The sequence below is a fragment of the Hippoglossus stenolepis genome, chromosome 4 (assembly GCF_022539355.2).
Source record: "Hippoglossus stenolepis isolate QCI-W04-F060 chromosome 4, HSTE1.2, whole genome shotgun sequence".
Taxonomy (NCBI): Eukaryota; Metazoa; Chordata; class Actinopteri; order Pleuronectiformes; family Pleuronectidae; genus Hippoglossus; species Hippoglossus stenolepis.
In genome coordinates, this window is record NC_061486.1 from 3,411,718 (window position 1) to 3,437,272 (window position 25,555).

General features: G+C 46.4%; 1 protein-coding gene across 2 annotated transcripts in view; it reads right to left on the reverse strand.

Moving 5' to 3' along the window:
* Positions 1–25,555, reverse strand: part of ryr1b (ryanodine receptor 1b (skeletal)) — a 59,301-nt gene that overhangs the window by 17,378 nt on the left and 16,368 nt on the right. The window contains exons 7-80 of one of the 2 annotated variants that reach the window (XM_035155151.2): positions 25,370–25,469; positions 25,138–25,234; positions 24,963–25,037; positions 24,721–24,877; positions 24,432–24,596; positions 24,153–24,274; positions 23,856–24,042; positions 23,482–23,617; positions 23,279–23,374; positions 22,927–23,045; positions 22,598–22,731; positions 22,246–22,487; positions 21,964–22,156; positions 20,748–20,964; positions 20,552–20,656; positions 19,839–19,942; positions 19,667–19,750; positions 19,420–19,579; positions 19,104–19,251; positions 18,798–19,003; positions 18,467–18,641; positions 18,101–18,309; positions 17,671–18,017; positions 17,436–17,568; positions 17,132–17,292; positions 16,666–16,828; positions 16,464–16,550; positions 16,047–16,273; positions 15,512–15,956; positions 14,872–15,423; positions 14,567–14,767; positions 14,271–14,382; positions 14,016–14,159; positions 13,463–13,736; positions 13,187–13,304; positions 12,935–13,067; positions 12,752–12,846; positions 12,527–12,662; positions 12,267–12,450; positions 12,047–12,158; positions 11,804–11,924; positions 11,546–11,715; positions 11,229–11,449; positions 11,022–11,112; positions 10,685–10,825; positions 10,435–10,598; positions 9,774–9,852; positions 9,592–9,681; positions 9,311–9,451; positions 9,093–9,170; positions 8,939–9,014; positions 8,736–8,859; positions 8,325–8,440; positions 8,154–8,221; positions 7,545–7,666; positions 7,234–7,283; positions 6,319–6,379; positions 6,069–6,195; positions 5,874–5,982; positions 5,712–5,793; positions 5,436–5,566; positions 5,020–5,340; positions 4,649–4,889; positions 4,291–4,378; positions 4,100–4,192; positions 3,676–3,690; positions 1,959–2,129; positions 1,733–1,792; positions 1,495–1,629; positions 1,250–1,362; positions 1,052–1,148; positions 856–962; positions 708–759; positions 516–578 (exon numbers count right to left, since the gene is read on the reverse strand). In XM_035155151.2, the coding sequence (XP_035011042.1) occupies positions 516–578; positions 708–759; positions 856–962; positions 1,052–1,148; positions 1,250–1,362; positions 1,495–1,629; positions 1,733–1,792; positions 1,959–2,129; positions 3,676–3,690; positions 4,100–4,192; positions 4,291–4,378; positions 4,649–4,889; positions 5,020–5,340; positions 5,436–5,566; positions 5,712–5,793; positions 5,874–5,982; positions 6,069–6,195; positions 6,319–6,379; positions 7,234–7,283; positions 7,545–7,666; positions 8,154–8,221; positions 8,325–8,440; positions 8,736–8,859; positions 8,939–9,014; positions 9,093–9,170; positions 9,311–9,451; positions 9,592–9,681; positions 9,774–9,852; positions 10,435–10,598; positions 10,685–10,825; positions 11,022–11,112; positions 11,229–11,449; positions 11,546–11,715; positions 11,804–11,924; positions 12,047–12,158; positions 12,267–12,450; positions 12,527–12,662; positions 12,752–12,846; positions 12,935–13,067; positions 13,187–13,304; positions 13,463–13,736; positions 14,016–14,159; positions 14,271–14,382; positions 14,567–14,767; positions 14,872–15,423; positions 15,512–15,956; positions 16,047–16,273; positions 16,464–16,550; positions 16,666–16,828; positions 17,132–17,292; positions 17,436–17,568; positions 17,671–18,017; positions 18,101–18,309; positions 18,467–18,641; positions 18,798–19,003; positions 19,104–19,251; positions 19,420–19,579; positions 19,667–19,750; positions 19,839–19,942; positions 20,552–20,656; positions 20,748–20,964; positions 21,964–22,156; positions 22,246–22,487; positions 22,598–22,731; positions 22,927–23,045; positions 23,279–23,374; positions 23,482–23,617; positions 23,856–24,042; positions 24,153–24,274; positions 24,432–24,596; positions 24,721–24,877; positions 24,963–25,037; positions 25,138–25,234; positions 25,370–25,469 (10,773 nt within the window). Of the gene's footprint in view, positions 1–497; positions 579–707; positions 760–855; positions 963–1,051; positions 1,149–1,249; positions 1,363–1,494; positions 1,630–1,732; positions 1,793–1,958; positions 2,130–3,675; positions 3,691–4,099; positions 4,193–4,290; positions 4,379–4,648; positions 4,890–5,019; positions 5,341–5,435; positions 5,567–5,711; positions 5,794–5,873; positions 5,983–6,068; positions 6,196–6,318; positions 6,380–7,233; positions 7,284–7,544; positions 7,667–8,153; positions 8,222–8,324; positions 8,441–8,735; positions 8,860–8,938; positions 9,015–9,092; positions 9,171–9,310; positions 9,452–9,591; positions 9,682–9,773; positions 9,853–10,434; positions 10,599–10,684; positions 10,826–11,021; positions 11,113–11,228; positions 11,450–11,545; positions 11,716–11,803; positions 11,925–12,046; positions 12,159–12,266; positions 12,451–12,526; positions 12,663–12,751; positions 12,847–12,934; positions 13,068–13,186; positions 13,305–13,462; positions 13,737–14,015; positions 14,160–14,270; positions 14,383–14,566; positions 14,768–14,871; positions 15,424–15,511; positions 15,957–16,046; positions 16,274–16,463; positions 16,551–16,665; positions 16,829–17,131; positions 17,293–17,435; positions 17,569–17,670; positions 18,018–18,100; positions 18,310–18,466; positions 18,642–18,797; positions 19,004–19,103; positions 19,252–19,419; positions 19,580–19,666; positions 19,751–19,838; positions 19,943–20,551; positions 20,657–20,747; positions 20,965–21,963; positions 22,157–22,245; positions 22,488–22,597; positions 22,732–22,926; positions 23,046–23,278; positions 23,375–23,481; positions 23,618–23,855; positions 24,043–24,152; positions 24,275–24,431; positions 24,597–24,720; positions 24,878–24,962; positions 25,038–25,137; positions 25,235–25,369; positions 25,470–25,555 lie in introns of both variants that reach the window. The other variant, XM_035155150.2, reaches the window with a different exon arrangement.

Here is a 25,555-nt window from a genome sequence, read left to right on the forward strand (position 1 = left end):
AAAAACTTTCTTGGGTAAACAGCCAAAACCTCAATATACGTCTATTTATTGAACTGCTGCTGTAACAGATAAAGATTAAATGATGCTGGGAAATCAGGATTGGAAATTGTGATTCCGAAATCAAACAGCGACCCAAACATCAGTGGTTTGTTTTGACCTGGTGTTTTTCATTTTGTTGTCTTTAGCTGCACCATCTCTCTGCACTCAAGTCATGCAATTTTAGAGACTAGAACAAATTCGAGTCCGAAACGCTGAGTGGACTGGTGGGGCGGAGTCCAGCAAAGGCATGCACAGGTCAGTCCACCAGAGCAGGAAGGAGACAAGTGGTGTGAGTGAACGAGGAAAAGCCAGGAAGAGAGAGAGAAAGAGAAATGTCGTGGCAAAGATCTGATGGTGGTGGGGGGGTGTGCCGAGTGTGATAGAGTGGTGTGGTCACTCGTGTCGGGAGCTGCTTCTCCGCTGACTCCCCTGTGCCCCTTCCCCTGGTCCCCCCATACCATCTCTGTCTGTTGCACCTCAAAGGCTGCCTCCTCCCCTTCCTGTTCTCCCCCTTCGTCCTCCTCACCAATGTGGCAGCTCTGCAGGGAGACGACACAAAGTCAGGGACTGAGGGCGAGGACATTTCATAGTCTCACAAAGTTTTGCGTAATAAACAAAGCGTAATGTTTGCACGAAGGGACAGAGAAGGGATGAGATGATCGTCTTACCTTTGCCATAATATCAGCATATGACATATAGAGATGGTCGACGTCAAGTTTTCTGTAACGAGACGACATAAAACACAGGAATCAACGAGTCTCGCCGGAGAACAGGTCACAGGGCTGCGCCGCGGACGGAGCTGCGAGTGGCTCTTACGTCTTTTCCGTCAGAGCCGTGCGGCTGAAATGAAGAATCAGCTGATGAAGGGGGTCGGGCTTTGTCTCTGTCTCCTCCTCCTCTTCCTCCTCTTCCTCCAAGGCTTTCTAATTGTTAGAGATGACATGAATTGGGATAAAAAGCCGAGGGGCCGTCAAAATCAATTGTACATTGAAATAAAGCAAGGAGGACTCACTGATAAGTCGTCAATCATCTTGTCCTCAAACGAGTAACCCTCGGTCTCTAACCAGTTGCGCTTGTATGCATCCAAAAACATGTTGGTTGCTCTGTGCCTGTGAGACGAGAAGCCGATCGACATAATAAGTGATGGCTCATGTAAACTCTTCAGACTCTATTACATATTGTTTTTGAAGAGAAAGAAGAAAACGATTACTTGGGGATGTTGTAGAGCGGCGTCATCCTGAAACAGGCCACCACCGCCCTGCGGCGCTGTTTGGACAGCAGCTTGTGCCAAACCATCTTCTTTGACTTGAAGGGATGCTCCGTCTGAAGAAAGGAGAAGATATCAGCACAACAAATCCCTGCTCAGAATATGTCCACAGCTTCTCTCCTAATTACGCTGCAACACCTTGTATTTGTATGTCACTTGTGTTGACTTGTGTTTGTGTCTACACTCACCACCTCAATGTGGTACAGGACAGCAGACACCTCCTGAACCCGTTTGACCACCTTCTCAGGGTCCTCTGCATCTTCAGCCTTTCCAGACATTTCCTTGTAGAGAGACATCTGCCAGCGCATGGCAGGGTCCTCCACCTGATGGACAGAGGGACACATACATGTATGCATAACCCATGTAAAGATATTATCAGGGGAATTTGTGTTTTTAACCTGTAAAACAATCAAAAGATCTACTCACCTTGCCCTGAAGATGCAGGTTGTTGTGCAGGAACTCTCTCACCTCTTCATCTGTGTCTTTCTACAAGTACAAAACCACAAGATTCACATAATGGTCTTTTTCATTAATGACAAACAAGCTGAATTGACTTTCACACTTAACAAATTCTATTATATATCAATATACTATAACAATCTATCTGGACCCAGTGTGGTCAATGGGTTGGCCTCAAAACGCATCACAGTACCAGAGAGTATCTGATCTTCGCGAGGTTGATGAGCTCCTGGTCGGCAGGAGAGCACATGTTCAGTCCGATGGGAAGCAACTTCTTCAGAGCTGCGACAATAAGGGAGGTCTGCACCGAGTAGCGATCCCCCCGACGCTTCTTCTTTGTGCGCTCCTGCTCCGAGCCGCCGGACTAGAGGAAGAAAGAGAAGCTCCATTCACAGCCTCACACATCTTTTCAGAAAATATCTTAGGACCCCTAGAGGCTTTTGAGGATCTTCAACAAAGAGGGGGTGAAGAAAAAACTACTTAAAAAGGACATTTTAATGCAATAACATGCTGAGACACTGAATCAACAGCTAAGCAAAAATAACTGCACCTCAGATGACGACAGACCAACAACTACAGTTCCTTGGAAACCTCAACCTGTGGTTTTCCAAGTTTTTATTGCTACAGTCTTCGCACACATCGCAGCCTCACTGTTAGTAGAGCGGTGGCCAGTAGCACAGGGGCACATCCTGTCCAGCATACACAGCAGCACAAGTCTATGGGGTCAGCTCCGTCGCCCTGGAGCTCTTCTCACACTCTCCTGTCCTGAGGCGGCCAGGGCTCATTACCGACTGTTGTCTGGCCTCACCGCGCCCACTCTGCCCCCAGTGTGTGTGTGTGTGTGTGTGTGTGTGTGTGTGTGTGTGTGTGTGTGTGTGTGTGTGTGTGTGTGTGTGTGTGTGTGTGTGTGTGTGTGTGTGTGTGTGTGTGTGTGTGTGTGTGTGTGTGTGTGTGTGTGTGTGTGTGGGCAGAGAGAGGCGTCGTGATGATCAGTCAACAGAAACTCTCTTCAGTAATGCTCGGCTGATCGCCACGGAGAGGAGGTTTTTCTTATTCCTCTTACAGCGACCAGGTAAATAAAAAAAGAAAACATCAAACACTGATTAGATACTGAATGATTTTAACAATTTAATGGTGTCAATGAATTAGACATGGAGTCCAGTTAGTAAATATGATGACAGCCTCCTGGTGATGTGGAGCTCGCCTCAGCTACGTGTGCTACAGACGGGACAAGCAGAGCTAAAGGCAGCGGTAAAAGGGGATGATGTGACTTTTTTTAGGGTTGTAAAGAGAAGAGTCCCCCCCCCAGCGCAGGAATCTTTACCACGACAGAAAAAATCCAAGCGTCATACGACAACATTTCCAAACCACAGATGGAAACAGTAGCTCCGCGGCTGTATCCGACCGGGACCATCTAAAGGCAAAGTGTTCATCAATCAAACAGAAACAGAGTGATGGCGCTCGGCGAGATGCTCAACCGAGCGCCATGAGTCCTTTCAGGCCACTACAACCTACAGCAAGGACCTTTCATCAAGCCGCTCCGGACCCCTACTCACACACGTACAAACACACATAAAAGCATATAAAGACACATCTCTAATACACACACACACACAAACACACACACTCAGTATTACTCATCGCAGATATGTCCCACTCACACGACACGTTCCTAACAAAAGCTTTTTCAACCAAACCTACGTGACACAATGTTTCCTTCGACCTTCATTACCCTGTAGTTGTGTGTGTGTGTGTGTGTGTGCATGTGTGTGCATGTGCATGTGTGTGTGTGTGTGACTGGGGCCTGTGTGTAAGAGCAGCGGCAGTCGGTGGGAGAGCTTGATGAAACGCCTCCCTAACTCAGGGTGCCATGCGGTCAGCACAGCGCTCGTGCACAAACACAGTCTAACCTCTCCATCTCCGGGCTAGTGGCCCAGCGTCCAACACCGACACAGGATATAAGGAGAGAACACAGTTAGCGACACTCCTACCACTGCCTGAACGCTACGTAATCTGCCACTTACATTGTCCTGGAAAAGGATTTATTATTTATGTAATGGCCTATTACTGTAAAATTCTTAATATCTATAACAATAGTATTACTATTTGCATTATACCTGACATTCTTATCCATAGCAACTTAAGGGAAAGAGAGGAAATAATAAATCAAGAGGGGTTGAATCTTTCCCTGCTGGAAATGGATGGTGTTAGTGAAATATTATTATTGGAGTTTAGTTTCTTAATGAGTTACAGCTCTAGTAAGTGAATAAAAACCTCTTAATAAGTATGAAGCCATGTTTTAACTTGGACGTTTGTGCGCTGGTCCACTCTCACCTTGCTCATCTTGCTCTTACTGTCAGCGGTCAGGAAGGACATGTTGTTGATCTCGTTCATCACCACGAAGTTCTGCTCCTCCCTCTTGAAGTTCTGGAATAAAGAAACACGAGGGAAAATGTAGGAGAACGGCGACGTGAAAATAACAAAAACAGAAAACCAGAGACGAGCATGGACAGCAGGAAACTCACGTGAGATTTGGACCAGAAGATGAAGACCTCTCCCACCATCCTGAACAGTTCCTCTGCATCTGGATCTGGACACGTCAGCCACCTCGCTCTGCAGACACAAGCATTTTACTTTCTGTTTGCAAACACAAAATTAAAATGTAGTATGTATATCCTGAGAGGCTGAGAAGGCTTATGACAGATGGGAACGGAATTATCTTTAAACTTTATCTTTATAAAACAAAGACTTTATGTTAACTCCTCATTTCACTGTCATAGATGGTCGTGCTTGAATAAGTTGGTGTCCATCGAACTCACTGATTGTAAATCACTCAGAACAGTCACTGCTTTTTTAAAGTTTGAAACCTTTTAGAATCACTACCTGTTGTTGTCCACGTAGCGGATGAGCAGCGGGTACAGAGCGTACAGGTCCCGACACAGCACAGCAAACTCATCCCGGATGGTCCCATTCTCACTGTCCACCTCGATCTTGCCCTCCATCCGCAGCTGATCCTCCTCAGCCACTACTTTCCCTGAACGCTTCTTCAGCTTCTCCATGGTGGGAATGAAGTGAGACTTCAGCATCTCTGGTTTGGCCCTGCTGACGATGGGCTGGGCGAACACTGGACGATAGACAGGAGGCGACAGTCGGTTCAGAGGTTGTAAGAAGGTTCAGAGTCTCCAAATATTAGATACACAGAATGTGAGAATGTCGGACATAACCTGTGAGCCTTCTTCTGTCCTATCGCTCACCTGCCAATCTCTTCATCCAGGAGGCCTCATCGATACCCAGGTTGTTAACCACAATCTTCATAATGCTTCCCAGCAGCTGGTTGAGCTGCTCGGAGGTGACAGAGGTGCAGAGCTGGCCGTCCTGCTCGGGGAAGTTCTCCAGGCCCCTCTCCCACCAGCGGGGGAGATAGTTACACAGCATTGGCAGCGTGATCTCGATCACATGGGGCATTTCTGTGTAGCGAGCGCCGGACTCAGAGAGGTCGTTGATTTCCTTCATCAGGATCTCCAGCCCGGGGATGTCGGTGCACAGCTCCTCCACTTGGCTGGGAAGACCCAGAACTTGAGGAGGGAGAAAAGTGAGTTTTAAATATAAGAAAACGATTCTTATAATGTCACACATGTAAAATAAAATGGTAGAAGATAGTAAAACCCACTGTTTCGCTCTCGGGGCGTCTTAGTGGTGTAAACAGAGAACGTGTTGAACTCATTGAGTTCAGGCTCAAGGAAGGCGACGGGCATTGCAGCTGCTAAATGGGCCAAACACTCGCCAAGAGCTGGTCGCTGCCTTTACAGGAGAAAAACACCATCAAATCCATGTAAAATCAAATTCAAATCAATGCACAATCGTTCTTTGAAAGAACTCATTGACTGTTTTCCTGTTAAAAGCTTTGCCTCTGGATTCCTCTGAGGACAGATTGGTCTTTACTCACTTCTCTGCATGTGGAGTCTTCACTGTGCCCAGAGAGTAGATACTGCACATTAAACGATAGCAGGATATCTGCAAGTCGTCCACTGAGGATGAGGAGAAGAGAGGTTGTTGCATTAGCTTTGAGTCGGTCAAAAGATGAAGGAGAGAGAAGCACTTCACTCACTCATGACGTCATCTCCGAACTGGTGCTGGGCGATGTGGTCGAACAGCGACGTGAGGACCGGCAGCAGAGCGTTGGTGGTGTAGTTGATGTTCTGGGACACACCTTTAACCTACAGGAACAAACAGGAAAACACAGGTATAAGTGAAAAATTAAAACGACGGATTAAAATCAAAGCTGTACGGCTGCGTCTCTGACCTGGTTTCTACTGGACACTTTGCCCAGTTTTAGGTTCTCCACCATCTTCTCTATGTCGTCTGCAGCGCTCTCAAAGAACTGACGCAGACCGGCCTTCACGATCTCAGGGCCCGATTTCATCACAGTCCTTAAAAAGGTCAGACACAAGAGAAAAAGTTAAATAAAAGACGGCTAACGTCAGAATTTTATTTCTATAAGTTGTGTCTGCTTTGGGGAAGTGACGGGGGGATGTGGAAGGACGGTGAGGTACCTGGCGTCCAGCGATCGTGAGAGGATGTGCAGACAGTTCACCACGGCGCCCGCATCCGTTCCTGAAAACAGCACAACAAAGACGTGTTCTTTAAAAAAAAATTACTGAGAAGCAACTTTAAAAAGCAGAAAACAAACAGTTACCGTCGAATGTGTTAGAAGACATGACAAAAAAACAAAATCACATGAAAACCATCTACTTTCACAAATCACACAAGATGTATGTTACATAACTGAGGCATCTCAAACAGGTACTTATAGTATAGTTGAACCAGGGGCTATATTTTCTGTAAAAAGCCCAATAACACATTTTTCCAGCTTGAAATTGACCAAAGCACAATGTTACAGTTACAGTGGTGCACTTTGACCTTCATACTGGTCAAGCTAAAGGGCACAGACTCAGTGTTACGTGCTTGCCAGTGTCTTGTGACCACAGGATACATAAGAGTGTCTGACTATTCAAAAACACAGGGTGGTGAGAGGGGGACGGAGAATGAAGAGCATGTAGTGCTTCGTATAAGCCAGGCTGAGGACGCATCACGTAAACAACACAATACAAATCTGTAGATACCCGACACCACTGCAGACATTCATGCTCAAATCACTCCCAGTTTGTGAGTAACAATCTGAATTCAAGACCAAAGACGCTTTTTAAAAACACCCGATCGCAGAAATACAACAAGGCCAAGCAGAAGCTGAGCTGGAGAGAGAGAGAAGCGTTAGACGTGGAGATTCAGTGACGAGGAGAGAGAGAGAGATGAAATAAATCTGTGATACGACGCTGATTAGTACGTGAATGAGAGGGTGGAAAGGAGGATGAAGATCTGGAGGAAGAAAGAAGGAAACTGAAGAGTAAGACAGATGGAGAGGGACAGAGATGGTGACAGGGCGTAACGCCACCATGCAGGTTCCTTACCAAAAAGAGAAACTCTGTGTCTCACCAAAGCAGCCAACTTACAGAAGATACTGAGGTCAGAGGAGAAAAGAGGAAAAAGGGAGGGAGAGAGAGAGGGGGGGGGAGATAACAGGGAAGGAAAGATGTTTGAAGTGACACAGAAAGCAAAAGGGAGGTCACGGGGAAATGAAGGATATTTCCACAACAGGAGAGAGATGGAGAGACGTGGAGGAGGGAGAGGACGGACACTGACACATGAGAGTACTGCACTGAGGGAGAGGGACACGGTGAAGTCACACGATTCTTCTGAAATCAACGTTCATTGCACTTACCTCGCAATCATCTCCTTCTCCTTATTGGAGGAGTGGCCTCCACTGCCCAGGACCTTCGCAGGCGTGGAGAGGAAGTACAGGCAGTGGTTCTTGTAGTACTGATTTATCAGCGGTAATAGAATCTGTAATGTTAATCCAATAAAAACAAACAAAAAAGCATTACTTTGATACGAGTCCCGCACCAGGTCAGGCATCCTCCACAAAGCTGTGTAATGGGTAGAAAATATATTTATATAAATGTATAAGTGTGGGTAAAGATGGTGGCAGGCAGCAGGTGAGAACTAAAGGACAGACTTGTTTGGGAGAAGTTAGAATTTAAAATAATAACTTTAACATCTAAATTAGCTCATATGAAGCCTGATCAGCGGCAATAATTTGTTTTATTGCGGAAGCCTATGTCAACACCTTCGACTTCCATTTTCCAAGATCACAACTCAACGACCACCAGGAGGACAAAGAGGCCATCACCCATTTTGATGTGTGCAGTACAGAGCTTTGTGGGTGTGTGTGCGAGTGTGGGTTTGCAAAAATGGACCCAAGCAGGTTCATGTCACAACCCATGTCCTCTGAAAGCAAGAATAAAACCCAACGACACATCGGGTATCTCACCTTAGCAAAGAATTTGATCTCCTGTTCATGGGGTGACTTCTCCACTCTACCACTGCTGACCACAGCCTCTGTGAACGAAAAGAAACGTCACCTCTTATTCAAATGGTGCATTCTGCCACCCTGGAGTACGTTTGGCCACGAGAAGCCTTTGTCTTTCTCAAACCACAGTACCGAGATGAGCAATGAACTCCTGCGCGATGTCCATCCACTTCAGAAGCTTCTGGAGGAAACCGTAAGCGAAACGCTTCTCGATGGAGGAAATGTCTTGCTCCATGTCCTTCATGCCCCTGGGATGGAGAGATGATGGAGAAAAATGAATAAATAAACAGATAATCAGAACTGTGGGCGATATATGGTCTCTAAAAAATTAAATGTTTTTAGTTCAGTGGATGGTGACGTGAGAGGCCGACCTGCTCTCCTCTCTCACATTTGTAAAAGTGGCCAATCAAGCTGTGAAGTCGGTGTGAATATCAACTTGTCGTTTTCAGAAAGTTATTGAAATGGTTGGACACAAAGTTTGAAGTTCAGAGGCAGCACAAATCCGTCTAAACTGAATCTGGGATGTTGAAATGTCCCACCTACCTCGTCACAGCGTATCCATTGAGCTGGAGGAACTTGAGCATGTCCTGGGCCTTCTCTCTGTCCCGGGCCTTCTCCTTAGCCGTCAGAGTGTCGTACGGAACGAGCAGTGGATGGCTGGCGCCGCCTGACAGGAGCACAAATCGTTTTTCAAAAGCCTGCAGGCTGTCAACATGCACCGGTGTGGAGTAGAGAGAACCTCTCACCTTTGGCCTGCAGCTCTAACTTCTTCTTCCTGCCCCAGGTGTTGTGATAGTTCTCAGCCAGCTGTTCAGACATAGACTGCACAGAGAGGGTGAGAGAATCCATCGGTCACGTTCCTGAATAATGAGCACAGATTAGTGAGAGAAGGACACATACCTGCAACTCCCTGGACAGGGCCATCGCTGTGATGTCTACTGGTTGAGGGTTGTAGCCATGACTGGGATCATAAGTGGCCTGAAGACAGAAAACACAGGGGAACAGTTACTCTCCGTGTGAGGCTTGAGGATCTCTGAATGACTCCAGGAGGTTCTCAGAACTCGGGACCGAGGCAGCAGGATTTCTCAAAAACGAGAATTCCCTCCTCTCTCTTGTACCTGAGCAGTCTGGGAGATCTTGCGTGTGGTGGGCTTCTTCTCCGCCTCTGCCTCGCCATCCCAAGCTTTCTCCAGGGTCCACTCCCAGGCCAGCATGGCTTTGACGGATTCTTTGATGGGCCAACGATAGATCTCCTTGTCCTGAGAAACGGAGAGAAAGGGATTTAAAGGTTAACAATACATTCAGGCTGAATAAAAATGAAAAATAAAAATAAAAAGAGCTTAGTTACAGTTTACAGTGTGCAATTATAGCTCTGTTTAAGGGGATGAGTGATAATGACCTTTTCAGAGAAGGTTTTGTACGGCCGGAGCATCGGGTGAGTCTTGGCGTTGTCATCTAACAACTCTCCGTAGGTCCAGTTGTTCTGGATCTGAAAAATTGATTTAACAATTGAGACAATCATCAAACAACGCTGACGATATCAAATCAGAAAAAAAAACATGGACGTCGTTTACAACTGACCTTTTCAAAGGCCCATTTGTCGTGAGTGTGCTCCGCATACTTGTTGACGAAGGTATCCAGCCTCTCGGGGATGATGGTGCTGTGGAGACATTTTCTCCCAGTTAACACTGCAAACTGGTAAACATACAAAGGGCAACCTCGGCTGCCGGGGGGTCTCTCCCTCAAAGCAATCACACAAGACCAGGTTGCAATGAAAAGGCGACCAAAGTAAAATAAAACAGAATAAATCTGGGGATTTCTATTGGTTTGAACATTGTTGGAAACATTTTTAGATAATGTAAATACACAAATCAACAAAATATATAAGGTCCAGTTATGTTTAGACACTTTAGAATTGTGACATATTATAACTTATACTTTAAATATCTTTATCAGCTTGTGGTAACGTTAAAAGATAAAAAATAATTATTCCCTACAAGTGCTTAGGACACTAAAGCCTATCTGTATCTAAACTGACAATATTTCACTATTAACTGTTAAATAAATTGTTCAAATATTTCATGATCACTAACAAGTTGCTCATAATTTACAAAACCTAAAAACAATCTTCAAAAAGCATTAATTATGGTATATTGTGCATTAAAGACTATTATAATGAGGTTTCTCGTTGTGTTTCTGTATGTTCCTGTTGTACTGGACTGATACTGGACCATGATCTCACTTGGTGGTCTCCACTGGTTTGGGATCAAAGTTGCCCTCAGCGTCCACAGAGGCCTTTTTCTCCACGTGAGAGGAGTAGGTGGCGTCCACGTAGTCGGGGGGGATGGCTCCAGCTATCGCACAGAGGCAGGGCATGGCGATCTTGAACAGCTCGGCGTCATATTTCTAGAGTCAGAAAACATCGGAGGAGTCGCTTTAACAAACGGCCTGAGCTTTAACCGAGATGATGAGACCTTCGGAGCATCACTCACCTTGTGTGCCAGAGATTCAAAGATTCCCCAGAAGAGTTTACGAGAGAGATGCAGCTCTTCCTCCGAGGTCACCCCGAAATTAGCCCATCCGTTAGGCAAGCAGTAATACTTCCAACAGCGCTCATAGTGATTGGTCAGCAGCTGAAATGACAAAAGGACAGAAGTGAGTAATTAAATCAGAATATAATTTTTGGGGCATAATCTCACCTCTACTACCCATAATATGCCATAATATTTAAACTGATAGCATCTATTTTTACTGTTGACATACTTTTCTATTCTGTTTCATTTTCTATTGTTGTAAAATGTACGAAATATCAAACGAATAGAAGCAAACCTTGAGAGGCATCTTGGCATATTCATTGAGGATGGGCACGTCAAACACCAGCCGTCTGAGCAGATGCTGCAGCATGGAGGGCCGGAGGTACCTGTGAGTGAGAAATTATAAAACTGTTTTGTTTTCTGTGTCTCTCACGCGATTCTCGTTTGATCTTTCTCGTGACAAAGAGATAAGATGTAGGAGGAGATTGGTTTGGTCACTGACTTGCAGAGCGACATGAGGCACTCCTCGATGACGTCCCTCTGAGCCTTGGTCAGGGCTCGGCCACGAGACAGACGGTAGATGGTGTGGAGCATGGAGTCGATCATGATGGCCCGGTGGTCCGTCCCGGCGAACAACGGGGCGCACTTGGTGAGCAGAGGCAGAACGGCTGAACAGAGGTAGCGGTTCAGCGCCAAGGCCATTTCGGTTGTACTGAACGCCAACTACATCCAGAGAAGAAGACAGATAAACTCTTTACACTAATTGCAGGAGATGACAGAAGTCTGTTTTACTTGACGTCTGTGTCGTTCCCTGCTCACCGTGTCCAGAGAAGCTGCCGCTCTCATGTCCGGCAGGAAGCCAACCTCCAGAACGTGAAGCAAGAAGTCCTGGTTATCGATGCCGTACACTCTGTCGAGGAACAGCACCATGGACGCCTTGTGGTCAGGCACAAAGCTGGCGGACATCTTGGGCTCAATAATCTGTCCATCTGTGGTTTGGACAGACAAATTTAAATATGCAGGAGAATGCCGAAACATTTTCAGATGTTCATACATGATCTCAACGTTGTATCTAACCTTTGCCATAGGCAGGAATCTGCACAGCCAAGCTGATGACTCCCACCAGATCCTCTATGGGCACCAGAGATCTCAGGATGGCCCTGATTCTTAGAGCTTCACCCTTTCCTGCTTGGATCAGCTGCAGATATAAACATTTACGACATACTGTAAACTCACCCCTGCTCATCAGCAACCTCCGTGACCTCTGCTGCTGGAGGCTCCAGAGAAATTAATGGTGTGAAAAAGCCATATTCCACTCACATGCATCTCGGGGGCGCAGCGGCCAAGCAGATCAATAAGGGCCGAGTAGAAGGACATGATGGCGTTTCCCAAATGCAAGCGGTTCTCCTCATGCTGCTCCTCACCACCGAACCTGCCAATCAAGAAAACATCTTTTACTCTACCTGTGAGCTCCCAGAAACTTGGACATGGACAGTTCACAGTGGGTGTGATGTGTCAAACCTTCTCCACCGTCACTTACATGAAGCGTCTGTCTTTCTTGACAGTCGGTCCGTCCCTTGCTGGATCCTCTGAGATCTTGATGGCCTCCTCCATGGCGGCCAGCAGACCGTTGCCCCCCTCTCCTCTCAGGGCCGGGCCGAAGCACTCGGGGCGACGGATAAGCAGACGCACCACAACGTTGGCGTTCTCCTCCACGCTCTCTCCTGCGAGGAGTGCAAATGTTAGAAAACGTTGCTCACAGGTCGTTACTAATGAAGCTCATTTGAAGCCGGGGCTGACCATTGACAAAGACAGCAAAGCGGAGGAAATCCAGGTATCGCTCTCCTCCACCGGGGTTCCAGCCAATGTCCGGGTATCCCTTAGACAGGAGCATTGGACACATCTGCAGTCCGCAGCCCGCCAAGTATGTCACCACCTACATCACCAGCAGAGGTTAGAAGATAAAGAGTTAACTCGACTCGCTCGTGGCTTTTTTCTGTCTTGACATTTGAAATGTTCACAAACCATTTCCAGGTCCTGCTCTTGCAAAGCCAAGGCCAGCTCGTTGTTGTCGATGCAGGAAGCAGCCGCCACATCCAGAGGTGTGGACCCGCGCATACCTGCACACGGAAAATAAACAAAGGGGGGTTTTCATGCTGTAAGGGCAAAAATAAATATACAGAATGAAGATATTTGGCTGATACTGACCCAGGCCAATGCCGCTGTTCTGTAGAAGGTAGCTGAGATGGTCGAACATGGAGCGCTGGTTCTGTCGGCTGATACGACAGAAGTAACACAGGAACCGACAGCAGTTCGTCACCATTTGAGGAAATCGAATCTCCTGGAGAGGAAAAAGTAAACACACGTACATTAGTACTGTGCACTGGGGAAGACTTAACAATGAAGTCAATTGGAGTGATTGGACTGAATAAACTAAACAAACAGAATCCTGTGAGTCACCTTCGAGTCTCCTCCTCCTCCCAACACGTTGACCATCACCTCCATGACGGTCTCGTGCATCCCGAGAGCTCTCATCAGATTAGGGTGCTGGTAGAACACCTTGTTGTTCATGATGTTCCTGGAAATGTGTTTCAGATAACATTAGACAACAATTACAGATGAATTAAATTGAGCATAATAATAAAAAATCTATAATTGACAGGATAATAGAATATCAACATCACATCCCTCATGTATTTTTATCTACAGCATGCACAGCTCCACCCACACACTGACCCGATGCTCTGGATCATGAGCCGCTCTTCCTCTGGTCCCATCTGGACGATGAGCAGCGAGCGAATCTGCCCCAAACACTCCAGCAGATCCATGGTGTCCTGGACGGACACGGCGTTGATGGCGTAGGCTTTGGGCAGCGCTCGGATCAGCTCGCCCAGGCCGTCGTACTGCCGGTGGAGCAGACTGAACATCAGACGCACCAGCTCCGGGTTCTGGATGAACGACTCCTGGGCCCAGTGGATCATGGTGTGGGAGATCAGTTCCTGAAGGGTGCCTTGGTAAAGCACAAAAAAAGAGTTTCATCAATTATATTAATCTTTAAATTTATAAAGGATCGGTTTTGCATATGTTTTAGACAGAAGCATCTGTTTTATAAGCTCTGTACAGTCAGAGAATATCTTTTTTTTATGAATATTGCAGCTTTACATTTGACTTATTCTTCAAAATCAGTTCACTTATTATTTTATGCTGGATAAAGAATACTTATATCTGTAACATGGAATGTGCATGCTTGACAAATCAAGTTCACAGATAAATTGGTTGTTAATCTCACCAGGTTTTGAATCCTCATCAGCCTCTGGCTGTTCCTCCTCCTTCTTCTTGCGCAGGCTCCTGATCTTGTCCACCAGACTGAGGAGTCGGCCGCTCAGTGATGTGTCCACCTCCTCCTCTTCTGCCTCCTCCTCAATATGTATTCCTATATGTGTGCAATGGGAACACTGCCTTAAAATCACAAATGTACAATAAAACTTGAATATTCACATCTGTATATTATAAAAATCCACCAGATCCATAAAGAATGTCTCACCGCAGTGAAGCAGGAGGTCGTTGTGGAACTCTCCCAAAGTGTCTCGCACCTCCTCCGGTACTGGACAATCCTCAATCTCTGGACCGTGTTTAAAGTTGGTCAGCAAAAGAACCTTGAAGAGGAGGAACACAGCAGGTTTTACACAAAGCGTTTTCTCCATGATAAATGTGAGATATCCCAAAAACTGTTCCTCTGTCCTTATCAATTCAGTTCTCACTTTCAAAAGACATGAGGGTTGACATAATTGCTAATTCTGAAGAGGGTTACTAGTAAAAAATAATGAGTATAATTCTGACCTGGTCTTGTGGGGGAGAGCGGAATTCGCGGGTCCTGCGTGCGGTCTCAGCAGCCGACATGGTGAAGGCTCTCATCAGCAGGTTATAACGAATACGCTGGTTTCCCTGGACATCTTGGACGAACTGGTCTGAATAAGCCACAATGGCTTCAACTCTGTGTCGCAGCTCGCAGTCGCAGAAGTACTGCAGCAGAGTGCACATCTGAGAGAAGACAGAAACACGAGTTTAAAATATATAGTTTGATATTTAAGGATGTGAATTCTGTAAAGTAAATATCAAATTAAACTGTATAAATGGAGAGTGACCTGCAGTTTGACGGACTCTGGCAGCTTCATCTGTAGTAATCCTTCATCCAGACCCTCCTCCTCTTCTTTTGCTTCTGCCTCCACTGCCTCCGCCTCCTTCTCCTCCTCTGCCTTCTCTCCATCAACTTTTTGTACTAAGGCCTTGCCCTCCTTCTCGCCCTCTTCTCCTTCCTCTGCGCCCTCATGTTCAGCTTTCTCTTCGTCTTTCAGCTCCTCGTCCTCCTCGCCGACCCCTTCGTCCTCGAGTTCAGCCTCTTCATCCACATCCTCCTCCTTTGCCTTCTCACCTTCTCCTCCAGCAGCTCCACCCTCCTCAGCTTTCTCTCCCTCCTCCTCCCCCTCTTCCTTTCCCCTGAAAACATTGGGGTCGATCATCTTGAGGATGTGCTTGGTGTCCTCGTCGTTGAAGATGCCCATAATGAGCAGCGTACTAATCAGTTTCAGGATGGGGACGAAGTGAAACTCCACACTGCCTCCTACTGGATCGCGCATGGCCTGGCTACCATCAAGCACAGCTTCTGTTAACATGCTAATCGCCCTGGTCTTCAGGTCCTGTGGACGAAAGATCAAAATAAGTGAAAGGTATCAACAATGTTAAAGCATTTTGCACAAAAGCAGTGTTTTTTGTCCTGATTCTTACTTGTAGAGGTAAGACAGGACTGAGCGTGTACAGATCAGGGTCCGTGCCGACAAAGTTGATGGACGAGAAATGCAGCTTGGGCCGTAAGCAGGTGGTGAGGCCGACACCGGGGAGGGAGTAGGCCTTCTTCGTGTCAGGATAGAGATGGATGCTGAGAGTCTCTTTCGACATGGGGACGATGAATTCCCTGTTGGTGCCCAGTCGAGCCCGTTTGGCCGACTCCAGGTGGATGCTGATGAGCAGGTCGTAGTAGCCGCTGCGGAGAGGTCCGGGCAGGTAGGTGTTCTCGAGGGCGTAGAAAAGCTGGGATTCATCCACATGGCTGCACAGGGCATGAGCCACTCGGTTGTTGCCAAGAGCACACACGGCGCAGTAGAGCATGAGGGTGTGGTAGTGGAACTTCATGAGATCCTGACGCTCCGACAGCTCCAGGATGTCAATACACCTGAAAAAAAACACATCAATACTGATTAGAACCACAGGAAAAAGGTTGGTAACCAATTACAATCTGCCTGCAGAGACGACTGTGTCTCACCGGTTCTCCTCTGGGATGTGCAGGGCCATCATGATGAGAGGTTCAGTGCACTCCACCATCCAGCCCAGCCTCTCGCTCACTTTGCCCACCTCCGGGTTCAGGAAGTGATTGGGCATACGGCTCCAGATAACCGGGGTCAGCATCTGCACGTCCAGCCTGGGCGGACACTGGGGGACGGGATTGTTACGCTCGCTACGGAACATTGCTGCCGAGATGGGCATGATGTTCTGATGTGGGAGAGAGAGAGAGGAAAAGAGGAGGAGAGGTTTAGACAATCAATCAGAAAAAAAAGGAAAGTGGGCAACTGGTTTTGGAAAAAGGGAGAAAGCCGATGAGTAGTTGACCCGTTCACACAGATTTGGAAAGAGGACATAGACAATGGCAGTAATTGGTGAAGAAGCAAAGGAAGTTTCTGACCTTGAGTTTGCCGAGCTCCAGCTGCACCATGTTCTGATTGGACGGCTGAACTAAGACGGCAGGGAACAGCTTGGTGTTGGGCTCCACCTGAAATAAAATAGTCCTGGTGTTAGAGCTCCACGGTAACAGACTGTACCTCATTCAGACTCATTTAAAGACACAAATATACACACACACCCTACACTGTGTAGACTAGACTCACCTGGTAGAAGGTGTTTATCTCCTTTCCATTGGCTGTAAAGGTCATGAGACCCGTTGCCAGGTCAACCAGACAGCCGACCACCATGTCCTCCTGACTGAAGCGGGTCTGCTGGTTACTGACAAGGTCTCCTCCCCAAACCATGTAACAGTTACTGTGTTTCATACTGCAAAGAAACAGCAAACACACTGTTAACACTCATCATCTTTGTTAATATGGCAGATTTAACATTGTGCAGTTGATCCAAAGTGTTTTACATCACGGAGACACTGGGAAATAACACAAGACAATGGATAATGCAGCTTAATGGAAATCTACAAATGGGGAAAACAGGGGGGACCAAGTATTAAACCCTGAGGGACACCATGGGAAATATAAACATGATCAAGCTACTTATATCGTCCCTGTAATCTGTATAGGCAGCTCTCAGGAACAACGGTATCAGCAGCAGTAAATTAAAAAGACAAACCTGTCGTGTATGTTGCCTCTGTCGTCTCCCACGGTAACCGTGACACTGCGCACTTTGGAGAGGTCAAAGGTTGGATCATACTGGTGGTAGTCGGGAGTGACCCAGCCCACCCACACACCAGTGGGCTCCTGCCCGGCGAAAATCCTCACAGAATAGTAATACTGAAAACAGAAAGGATGAAAATACTTCTATGATAAGAAAATATCAGTGTGAAAAATCTAAAAGAAGCAATATTGGATCATCTACAGATAATATAATGACTTCAAAAGTATGATGCAAAGTGTTAGCAGAGGATGAAGCTCACAGTGGTGGTGCTGAGGATGATCTCAGGGTCGTCTCTGTCATCTGGGACCACGTCTTCCACCAAACGTGGCACCGCTGGAGGTGGAGGAGGGGCGAGAGGTGTCATGGCCGCCTTCTTAGCCTTGGAGAAAAATCTAATTTGCACAGGAAGAAGAGGAATTACTTACATAACCATGTGCACATTCTACCCTCTTGGCTTGTTCCTCTCCACTGGAGACAAAACATGTCACACTTACCCCATTTTCTTTCCTTTTTCTGACATTGAGTCCTTCTCATTTTCCAAAGAGAGTTCCTTGGCTACAGACGGCTCCTTCTTGTCCTCCTCCTGCTCCTTGCGGCTGGCGGACTTCTTCAAAACTTCAAACTCTGAGTCGGGCTCAATCACCACCACCTCCTCCTCTGGGATGGTGAGCAGACGGGTGAGAGGGGTGGTTCCTGCTGGGACCTTGAAGGTCTCGTGGAACTGGACGGGCATGCTGAGTCTGAGGAACATCATGTCCGTGTTGGCGTTCTGTGAGCCAAAGGTCTTGTGGGTCAGCTTCAGACAGGGGGCGCTGTCCACAGTTCCATCCACACGTGAGACCTGAGAGACACAACACGTTTAAAGACATAAATGATCCAGTTGTAAAGCTTCATCGAACATTCAAAGGGACACGGATCAGTTACCTCAATGTGGTTGTGATCGGTGGGCAAAGGCACAAACTGGGGCAAACTTTTGCTGAACCACATGGTGATGTCTCGCTTCATGTTGATGGCAAAAGGTTCGAATCCTTCCTGCAGGCCGCAGATGGCGAAGTAGCGCAGGCTGCTGACGTTTTGACCGAGATTAATCCTCCCGACCTGAGACAAGCCCAGAGCGCACACCGGGATAAAACCTGACGGGGAAAAATCCAAAACGTAGTTGGTAATCATTTTTCCAAATTCCTGTTAAGTTCTCCTGCTTCTTTAAACAGTGTTACGCCGTGCAACACTTCCTTTACATTACTGCTGCTAATGCTGAACAAATAAGGAAAACTGGCCGTAAATTCTTACCTTCTCCAATTTCAATATCTTTGAAAGCCATGTCAGAGCCCGAGTCACTGATCAGCATTTCTCCGTTGAGCGTGAACATGATGTTCATCTCGACGAGGTCAATCATACAACCCACTACGTCGCCCGACAGCCACTGGCGTCCAAATGGGTCGTTCCCAACATGCCATCTTTGAGCCTGGAAGAGATTACATCAATAAATACAGGAAATGGTCCATAAAATAAGAGAGATAATCTAAGACATGAATGTTGGGCTATATATCTTACCTGACTACAACTTAATTGACATTAATACGCAATTGATTAATGATGAACCTCAAAGATGGGGACTCACCTTATTGCCATTAAAGACGTAGGCCAGTTCATCTGCTCCCAGTTCAGTGTCGGAGCGGACATTCGGACGTGCCCACCCCACTCTCATCTCCCCCGTGGTCACTGCCTCGAACTCAAAGTACCACTTCCCCTGGGTGACAGCGTACGACCTCTCTGCCCTGAAGATGCGTACCTTGTCCCCACGGGTGTTCTCCAGGCCGTGGCCAGCTGCAGGGAAAGAGGGGAGAAGTGCCCAAAAGAATAAGAAATTTGAAATGACATGATATTCAATATTTAACACATGTTAGCACGAAGCAAGCTGACGTACTGCTCTCCTGATCTGGAGGTTCAATGTTGTAGCCGTAGCCAATGAGGGTGCGGACAGCGTTGTTAACACTGTCTCGGTTGGTTTTCTTAGTTCTCTCGTCCAGGAGGTTGTAAGGCACCAGACGAGGGTTTCGCTTGTTCAAGATGTCCTGAGGAGTGAGACAGAATATAACTTTATTTAAAATTAAGACAATAAATACTCAAAGGGTGGAACTATTTGGAAAGAATAACACTTTAAGCATTGGAATGGCAGCATTGTTTGGATCTGTTTTTATAAATGGTCTTAAGATGAATTCAACACCAGATATAATTGTTACCTGCACAATACTGTAGGTCCATCCCTGTCGTACCCGATCCCTTGCCCAAACATTATGACCATTTTCTGCCAGTTTTTCCACAAGCTGGTTCTGATTTGGGGTCAGTTTGACATGGTTGAGGTCAAGGGGGGCAGGCTTGTATCCATTGGTCATCACATAGCTGGAGAAGAGACAAAAGACCATATTTAGATGGACATAAAAGATAAAGACAACAGTTCATACAGTGAAAAGATATCTGTCGTCCTACGTCTTGGGAAGTTTGATCTTCTTAAGATTCTCCTCTGCTTTCTCGTCACCCATTCCGACGTGACAACCCAGCGCCAGGAGAGTCCTGTGGGATGAGAAGGAAACAGGAATCACCACCAAAGTTCCTCCTCTGAGCCTCAGATCTTCTCTAAACAACCTCTGTACCGACTCACTTCAGAGTCTCTCCCGACATCTGCAGGTTGTAGTTCCTCTCTGGCTCAGGAAGACTCTGGAAGTCCACCAGACACGGATGGAGTTTCTTATTGTCATCCCTGAACTGTGGAGGAAGTTGACAGTGGATTAATCAACTTGTATAACAATTAATTGATTCTCTTCTACACATGCTATCAGACCAGATAAACTAGATGGACAATCTCCAGAGTCCATAGAACCTGGGGACATATTGATAAGACCATATTTTCTCATATTTTCTTTTAAATGAGGAACTCAATTCTTAAAAATAGATTTTTTCTCTCAGGGCTCTTGATTTGTTGTGTTGTTGTAAATAAATGTGTGTTCTATGTGACACCCATACTAATACAATTTTAACACCAAATAAAAAACTCTCTATATAGACATCAAGATTTATTTCATCCTAAAAAGAGGCTGAGTTTTGTTTTTCTTAAGTCTCTGCTACACTCCTGCATTTTTACCAAAGATGTTTAAAATGGGCAAAGTGTCCTCATCAGGTAAATAGTGTTGTAAATAGTAGTAGCTGCAGACATTAATTAGTGAGGATATATAAGAATGATAAGTTATATACTTTGCACTTTAACAATAAAATACACCCTTATTTTATTACCTTATTAATAGATTTAGATTTTACTTTACTCCAAATCATGTGAATGTGAGTTTGTCTGTTTTGTGTTGCTGACTCTGTACTCACACTCCCATACGTCCAGCCCTGCTCGATACGAGTCACAGCCCAGAGCTCGTGAATATTCTCTGCCAGCTTCTCTCTGATTCGCTCCAAGTGAGGCGGCAACACAATCTGCACACAGCCGGGGAAAGACAGCAAACTCACACAGAGCAAACTTTACAAACACATCCAAAGTCTGAGTTGAGGTGTTGTGGCTTCCTACCTGAACGGTGTCCACGGGGCAGGGGGTGAAGGAGGTGTGGGTGAGCGACAGGGAGGGACCCAGCAGGTTGCGCACGCCGCTGAAGTCGTGCTTGTACTCCTTCATGGGTTCGATGCGCATCCGCTCTCTGGGCAGCAGAGCCTCATAGCACGGGGCGTAGCCAGGGGGGGGCATGAACTTGAAGTCTCCATGACGACCGCCGAGGAGGAACCGAGCCCTGCGGGGACAGAACCAGAGTCAGTCGTCTTCTTTATCTATTTGAGAGCGAGGTCGTTATAATCCACTAAAGCACTTTATGGCCACAGTGTCTCAGCCTTTATAAGAAAAAAAAATATTTAATTTCCGTGCCAATCCCTGAGTCTGAGTTTCCTCTCCCTGCTCTCATTTGTAAATTTGCCATAAGCCTCAACGCAGCACTGTCGGGGATCATTACACACGACAGCTGGGAAGTCTCAACCGCTGTTAGAGGGATTATTAGGGAGATAAATTAAAGCTTTTAAATGCATTTGTAGAAGTAGAATGAGACTTAGTACAAACCTGCATCAACAGTCACCTGATAAAACCACATTTAAATGAACTAGATCCGGATTTTTATTGGATCGGAACCAAATTGCACCCACTCATAGATAAGAGTCCCCTAAATACCTTATTCATTAAGATCCGTGAATTATTCCCTGAGAAGTCAAGTTTAAAAATATTGCTTTATCTCCGATGTTAAAGAAAGTGAAAACAAGATTTCCTAGATCTGCCTCCTGACCTGGATCTGAATAAAAAAGTAATGGGTTCTAGTTTGGGTCGTGCCGCACCCCTCCAAAAAAACTAATGGAAATTGATTGAGTAGTTTTTGCAAAAAACCTGCTGACAAACAAACGCAGATAAAAACATAAACTTAAAAACTTAACAGTCACGTAAATTTCAGTTTGTTTTTGAAGCCTAATTATTCATCTACAAGTTTAAATTAATATTATTATTTTGGCATTCCGTAGGTATATTGCTGCATTTGTTTTGTGCAAATTATAATTCAATTGCATGATTTTAAAAAGCGAACAGCCTCATAGGAAACTGGTTAAACAGCCTCTGCCCCTAAATTATTATATTGCATTAATATTTGTTATATTAATGAATTGTTCCACTGAAAGAAATCAACACGCAAATCAATAAAACTAATTGGAAAATCAAAGAACAGGAACCACCTTTATTTTCATTCTGCACTTACTTGACTCCAGCGGAGAAGCTGATGACAGGGAAGAAGAGACTGTCCACGTTGAAGTTTTCAAACATGCCCTGAACTGGGAAGCCATTGATACGGAAAGAGATACTGGGGACGCTCAGGTCCAGACAGCAGCTGACCACATCGTCCGCAGCGAGGGTGTGTGCAGTGGGCGACGCCACCTGGCGAGCAACAGTCCCTGCACAGCAGAGCAGAGGGAGACATATAACAAGGCGTCGAGCATCATGGGTAATAATACAGGAAGTCCGTCAGGGGGAATCATCTCACCCGACCACAGATGCAGTCCATCGTAGCCGTAAGAGCAGAGGTCGTCTCCCACGCCGTTACCCCCCCAGCCCTCTCCTCCTCCGGGGTACGGGCTGTAGCCCTCCGTCATAGCCCAGCCCACACGCAGGTGTGTGGCCTGAGCCGTGACAAAGGGTTCCACGTAGTCCACCATCATCTCAAAGTACCACTTCTTAAACTGCGTGGATCCCTCGCAGGTTCCCAGGAAGATGTTGGGCCTCACGCTAAGGACAGAAAAGACAAGAGGTCAAAATGTCCTGAGCACACGAGAGACAGAGGGATTGATGACTTGGCAAAAAGACAAATGCCAGCCACTGGTTTGCAGTTTGATTACCTGGTGACATAGTTCACGATGGCGGTCTGCAGCAGCAGCTCTCGACCCGGGAGCAGGTTTTCAGTGATGAGGTTCTGGTTGGACCTCACAGCGACACCGTTACACACACAGAGAGAGCGCAAGACATCCAGGACCTAGAGACAAGACGCAGACAGACACTACTGTCATCTTTATGTTCAAATGTGGCAGAGCAGAGCCGACAACTCACACTTTAATTCAAGGGCTACAACCGCTAATGGAAATTAGCAAACGAGCCAAATGGAGGGAATTGATTTGCTGCCAGTTGATGTTCCTTCCCACCCTTTTCCTGCCAACGAGGGGAGACAAACCTTGTGGTTCCTTCCGTGCTTGTCCAGGAGGGAGATGATAGATTTGATGTGGTTCTCCTGGATGATGTTCAGAACCTCAGGGCTTTCAATCAGCACACAGTACAGCACCTCCAGAATACCTGAGTGCATAGAGACGAGGAACGTGACAAAGTGTTGACATTCACATGAAAAGTTATGCATGAGTAGTGGAAAATTAAAGAAATCTGTTCTTTAGCTTATTTATTGGCAGATCTGTGCCTCACTGAGTTTAAGATTGATCTAAAATCTATAATTGATCAATTCTAAATCTAATCTGTAATCGTAATCTGTGGCTGGAGGAAGCATCAGTGACGGAGTCAGAAACATGTGGTACCAGAGGAGGCCTCCAGACGGTCCAGCTTGCTGACCAGCCAGTCCAGGTTGTCACAGAACAATGCGCAGTTAGAGCGGTTTCCCCTGATTAAAGAAGCTGTTTAGTGGAGACAAAATAAGAGTGAAACAACGTTTATTTATTCAGTTAAGATGGTATTTCAACTGTATGTATTGTATTGTGAGAGTTTATAGTGAGTATTCTACCCAGAAGCTCATAGAGGAGGTTGACAATGTCCTTCCAGGACTCTGCAGCTTCCTCCCCGGCAAATTCAGAGAAGTGAGCAGCGGTGTTGTACACATTCAGGCGGTCGATGCACTCCAGCACGATGGTGATCATTCCCTGAGAAGGAAAAACAGGGACACGGGGTAAAGGTTATTATTTCGTTCATATTAAGAGTTGAGGTTAGACATGTACTTGTGATGGTTGAGGTTAGAAAACTTGGCTTTAAGAGAGAAGGTTCGGTTTAGTGTGTGTCCAGTGTCAAAAGTTCAAATTCCCCTTTGCATGGTAAATATCTTTTAGTTCAAGGAACACGTCACTAGTTATGGAAAGTCTGATGATGTGTGGGGCAGATCACCTCCTCTTGGAAGAGGTTCTGACGGTTGCGGAGGGAGCGGAGCTTGGTCTGTTTCTCCTCGTGCTCGAGCTCCTCCTCGGGCGGGCGAAAGTAGAAGATGAGATCCTGAAGCGAGAGGATGACGCCCTCCAGAGGGAGCGACACAGCCCCGGGAGATTTGCTCTTCCCGCTCAGAGAGTCCAATCCCCTGGAAAACCAAGATCAAAATATGAGCATATTGAATATGACAGGCAATTTTTGGCTCTGTCCACGAGACAGATTTCCTTCTCACTTCTACAAATTTTAAAGTATACTTACTTGATGAACTGCCTGAAGAGACCTGCCGTGCTGTAAATCATTCGAGCAGCCTGAGACTCCTCAGTCTGTGAGCGGGACACAGTCAGGGCGTCGTCCATGTGACCCTCCTGGTGCAGAATGACCTGGAGACACAGACAACATCATTATATCACAGATGACATCCCCCAGTTCTCTCTGTCCTGTGTTTATCTATCCTCCATAAGTTCACGAATCTTTAAGAGTCTGGAAGTGACTAAACTTACTGCTTCATTACGACAGCATCTTTCCTGTTTTTCATACCTTTCTCTTCATCATTCCCAGACGAGCAGCTTTGGCATCTAGAGCTGCGTATGTGAGCCACAGGGCTGTGGACACATGCTGGACGAAGCACATGGACTCTCCATACTTGATCTCTGGAATGCCCATCCCCTCAACATCACGCTTCTGAGCCACCTCCACCTTCTCCTGCTCACGGGGAACCAGGAGGAAAGAAGAGGGTGGGAGGAAATCGTAAAGGGTTTAACGAGAGACGACGACAGGCAGGATCACATGAAGCGAGGCCAGAGAAAGTGAATCTGTTCATTCTGACCTTCGTGGCCCGGAAGCAGAAAGCGGCGAGTTTGGTGTTGGCCTTCTCTGGGTCGACCACCAACAGGCCCTTCTCTTCATCCAGACACAGGTACCGGCCTGTGGTGATGTGGCGAATACGGAAAGACTGCCCCCATTTCATGTGGCCACCGCTCCAGCTGCAGGCAGAAAGAAGATAGAAACACACAATTAAAAGAACTACGACATAAGTATAACGATGATAAAGAAGGTAAATTCAATCACCTGATTCTCAGAGGCTCCAACCTCCACAGGGATCGAGCCTGACTGCACACAGCACCACCTTCATAGTGAGCTATCCTGAAGTGGAGGCGAGCAGACACACACGTGATGTAATAACAGATTAACACGATATTTTATTTCTTCTTCATGCACATCTTGATTATCGTTTAAGTTCTACCTGCGCTTCTCCTCTCCTTCCTCTGGGGTAGAGATGGCGAGACACTCGTCCATGTGTCCATGGAAGAGCCTCAAAACGTGGCCTCCCGTCAGAAACCCTGCGAATAAACACACCACAGTGATTTGTGTAGTGTAGTGTTTAATCACCCACTAAATATGTGTATGTGTTTGTATGTGTGTTTCCAGAATTAGATGATAGCTGCAGAGGAAAAACACGTGGAACAGGTTTGTACCTTCAGCGAGTTCACACCCTGAACTGACTGGATTCATGTTCCACAGGGTCTGCATGAACGAGGCGTCCACCATCAGATCTCCGCTGGCGTACGACAGGTGCTGAGAACAGGGAGGAGAAAACGATGGGACCACTTTTAACCGGACAGAGTTTATATCGCGTCTAAATCCTTGAGATTTAAAGGAGT